The sequence below is a fragment of the Cornus florida genome, unplaced genomic scaffold (genome assembly GCF_030987335.1).
Source record: "Cornus florida cultivar Cherokee Brave unplaced genomic scaffold, ASM3098733v1 CherokeeBrave_3.0.0_Hap2_Chr08, whole genome shotgun sequence".
Taxonomy (NCBI): Eukaryota; Viridiplantae; Streptophyta; class Magnoliopsida; order Cornales; family Cornaceae; genus Cornus; species Cornus florida.
This window is the reverse complement of record NW_026775578.1, coordinates 59,363,863-59,367,643: the sequence shown is the minus strand read 5'-3', so window position 1 is coordinate 59,367,643 and position 3,781 is coordinate 59,363,863. Positions and strand designations below refer to the sequence as shown.

Genomic DNA, 3,781 nt, shown 5'->3' with positions numbered 1-3,781 from the left:
TTATGGATGGACGCTCAGGCTATAATCAAATTTACATAACCGATGAGGATATCCTAAAGACAGCCTTTAGGTGTCCCGGATTGATTGGAACTTTTGAATGGGTAGTAATGCCTTTTGGTTTGAAGAATGCTGGTGCTACATATCAGCGAGCTATGAATTTTATCTTTCATGATATGCTCGGCAAGTTTATGGAGGTATATATTGATGATGTGGTAGTGAAATCAACGACAAAAAAGGAACATTTAGTCCATCTCAAAGTATCCTTTCAGACGATGAGGACTCATAAGTTAAAAATGAATCTAATAAAGTATGCCTTTGGAGTATCGGCAGGAAACTTTTTAGGTTTCTTGGTTCATCAAATGGGTATAGAGATCGATAGGAATAAAGCTAAGGCAATTATTGATGCTAGTGCGCCGAGAAGCAAGCAATAGTTGTAGAGGTTACTTGGGCAAGTAAACTATCTTAGGCAATTTATTACCAATACAGCTGGTAAGTTACATGTGTTTTCCCCACTACTCAAGTTAAAGCCGATGGAAGAATTCAAATGGGATGATACACATCAAAGGGCATTTGACCAAATTAAGAAATACCTATCGAGTCCTCCTGTCATGATGCCGCTAAGGAAGAAATGGCCGATGAAGTTATATTTATCGGCTACTGAAGAATCCATTGGAGCTATGCTAGCACAAGAAAATGAAGCAGGAAGTGAACAAACAATATATTATCTAAGCCGAGTTTTAACTCCAGTCGAGTGTAGATATATGCCGATTAAGAAATTATGTTTGGCTTTGTATTTTGCAGCAATGAAATTAAGAGTCTATATGTTGCCTGTTTTGGTTTATATTATTTGTCAAATAGATCTTATAAAGTATATGCTATCAAGGCCATTAATCACAGGCCGGATCGGCAAGTGGGCTTTGGCAATAATGGAGTTTAACATTGCATATGTTCCACAAAAGGCGATTAAAGGGAGAGCCTTGGCATATTTTCTTGCCGATCATCCCTCGCCTGAAATTGAGTCACAAGTGTTTGATGAGCTTAACTCAACAACCATATTCATGACCCCTTGGACTTTAATGTTCGATGGGTCAAGTACCAGTGAAGGCTCAGGAGCTGGTATAGTGATAATATCCCTAGCAGGGAACCAAATTTCGTTTTCCTTCTTTTTGGATTTCAGGTGCTTAAATAATCAAGCCGAGTATGATGCATTGATTATCGGCTTGGAAATTCTACTAGAAATGGCAGTCAAAGACGTCCATATTGTGGGGGATTCTAGTTTGGTGGTTAATCAAATTTCGGAAGACTTTAGATGTTTAAATTGGCAATTAAGGCCATTCCATTCATTGGCAACTCAATTGGTCAACCAATTTCACAATGTGACTTTGGAATACAGACCAAGGGCCATGAATAAAATAGCTAATGATTTAGCACAGACTGCCTCAGGAATAAGGGTGCCGAATGGTATGAAGGAATGGATAATGAAAATCACACGCCGATCTTTTCCATCGGCTGAAACAAGAAATCAAGCTATGGAATAAGTCTTTACCACTAATGTTACCGAGTTAGATAATGATGATTGGCGAATCCCTTACATCTTGTTCTTGCAACATCCAACTCTAGAAGCCGATCGAAGAACAAAAAGGAGTGCAATCGATTATGTACTTATGGATGGAGATCTTTATAAAAGATCGGCTGATGATGCTTTGTTATTTCAGTGCATTAGTAAGTTTGAGGGTTTGAAGAATATGGCAAAGGTACATAAAGGAATATGTGGAGCTCACAAAGCCGGCATAAAAATGAGGTGGTTGATACGCCAATATGGATATTATTGGCCTGGAATGAGGAAAAATTGTATGACCTATGCAAAAGGTTGTACAGATTGTCAAAAGTATGGTCCAATACAGTGGGTTCTAGCTATAGAGATGCAATTATTAGTTAAACCATGACCTTTCAGAGGTTGGGCCATGGATCTAATCGGCAAGATTAATCCTCCTTCATCAAAGGGTCATCATTGAATTATTTTAGCTACTAATTACTTTACCAAATGAGTAGAAGCCGAGGAATACGTATCGGTAACTCATAATACTGTCATACAGTTTTTGAAGCAACATATCTTTCACCAATTTGGATTACCAGAAACAATTGTTGCCAATAATGGATCTATGTTTCGAGCAAATGAAGTACTACAACTCGGCCGTGATATGCAAGTAAAAATGGTAACTTTAACACCCTACTATGCTCAAGGGAATGGTCAGGCAGAGGCTTCAAATAAAGTTGTGATTGAAATTATTGAGAAGATGATAAAGGATAAGCCGAGGCGTTGGCATGAAACCCTTTCAGAAGCCTTGTGGGCTTATAGAAATTTGAAGCGAACAAGTACCGGAACAACTCGTTATCGGCTAACATTTGGCCATGATGCTGTGTTGCCGATGGAGTTAAATGTGAAATCGGCAAGGGTGGCTTTACAACATAATTTTATACCTGCCAATTACAATGAGACTATGCTTGCTAAGTTAAAAGATTTGGATGAAGTTCAAAAACTTGCTCTGGACCACCTTATGATCCATAAAGCAAAGGTAATGAAGGCTTACAACAAAAGAGTGAAGTTCAAATCATTTGCAGAATGTGACATGGTGTGGCAAACGATTCTTCCACCTGGAAAGGTAGATAGAGTTTATGAAAAATGGTCCCCTACTTGGAAGGGACCATTTGTGGTTCACCAAGTGTTGCATGGAGGTGTATATAGGCTGAAGGATTTGAATAGCAAGGGCACACAGCAAAGATCTACATAACCACAATAGTAAAAAAAACCTATGTGTTCTTGTTCATTTACTTCAGTCCCATCTTCCCCTAACATTTCCTTTAAAAATGGGCCATGCAACTGTACATAGGGTTTAGACCCTTTTTACTTTGGAAAGTAAAAGGAAGTCTCTTTATCCTGGAGGAGGTAATTGATTTCATCTCCTCCAGGTTTCAAACCCGTTAGAAAGCAAACATCCCTCAATGTGGGGGACATCATGTCACAGTGCAAGTGTAGTGAATTAGTTGTGGGGGACCAAAAGTGCAAAGAAGCGAAAAACAGCGCTCGGTCAAAGGTAAAAGGAATCTTACTGAGTTGAATGATGTCAAAGATACCCATCATTTTGCACTGTTCTCCTTTCGCTGCTGATACACAATCCACCCAATCGTTCCATTGGAACATTGGTGGGTGCCAATTTCTGACGGAAATAGTGGGTCTATCCCCTTTCGCTGTCAGATAGAGAGGTTTTGAGAAAGGAAGGTGGTGCTCTGCTTGTGGATAAATAGGAGATAACGAAGGAGGGAATCGATTCAGAAACGCTAGGCCAAGTCCCTTAGCGTTTTCTGTGATATCGATTAACGTTGTGGTATCCAGTTCATTTTGACCTAGGGTTTTGATCGCTGATTTGGTTATTTGGGTATGTGATGTTGCTTTTGGAAAAGGGGTTTCCAAATTCAAATCACTCTGTTTCGTTTGTTTTGAAGCCATGATTGATGAAAACAAAGATGAAGTTGCAGAGAATTTTTGGGAACGAAATACGTTGATAGAAGCAAGTTTGTTGATATAAAGAGAAAAGTATGGTTTTTGTGGATGAGGAAGAGACGTGAAGTATAGGGATACAAAAGGTTAGATGCAGAATTAATGGTTGAAAGGATAGATTAGTTCAATCGGCATTTTTTGGAAATTACAACAATCATGATACTTAGGAGATTATATGGTATACATGTGTTTTCAATGCAATGGGTGTTGTTTGAATTTTGG

General features: G+C 38.8%; 1 protein-coding gene across 1 annotated transcript; it reads left to right on the top strand.

Moving 5' to 3' along the window:
* Window positions 1-530: 530 nt before the first annotated feature.
* On the top strand, window positions 531-2,792 carry LOC132270347 (uncharacterized). The gene is made up of 3 exons (XM_059771526.1): window positions 531-1,461; window positions 1,567-1,754; window positions 2,097-2,792. The coding sequence occupies exons 1-3, from the start codon at window positions 531-533 to the stop codon at window positions 2,790-2,792; spliced, it is 1,815 nt and encodes a 604-aa protein (XP_059627509.1).
* Window positions 2,793-3,781: the final 989 nt, after the last annotated feature.

Bases quoted from the DNA above. Each gene is read 5' to 3' on its own strand.
- LOC132270347 (XM_059771526.1), top strand. From the start codon at position 531: ATGGAAGAATTCAAATGGGATGATACACATCAAAGGGCATTTGACCAA. The intron at 1,462-1,566 runs GTATGAAGGAAT...TTACCGAGTTAG, and splicing joins AGGAATAAGGGTGCCGAATG to ATAATGATGATTGGCGAATC. The intron at 1,755-2,096 runs GTACATAAAGGA...ACTGTCATACAG, and splicing joins GTTTGAAGAATATGGCAAAG to TTTTTGAAGCAACATATCTT.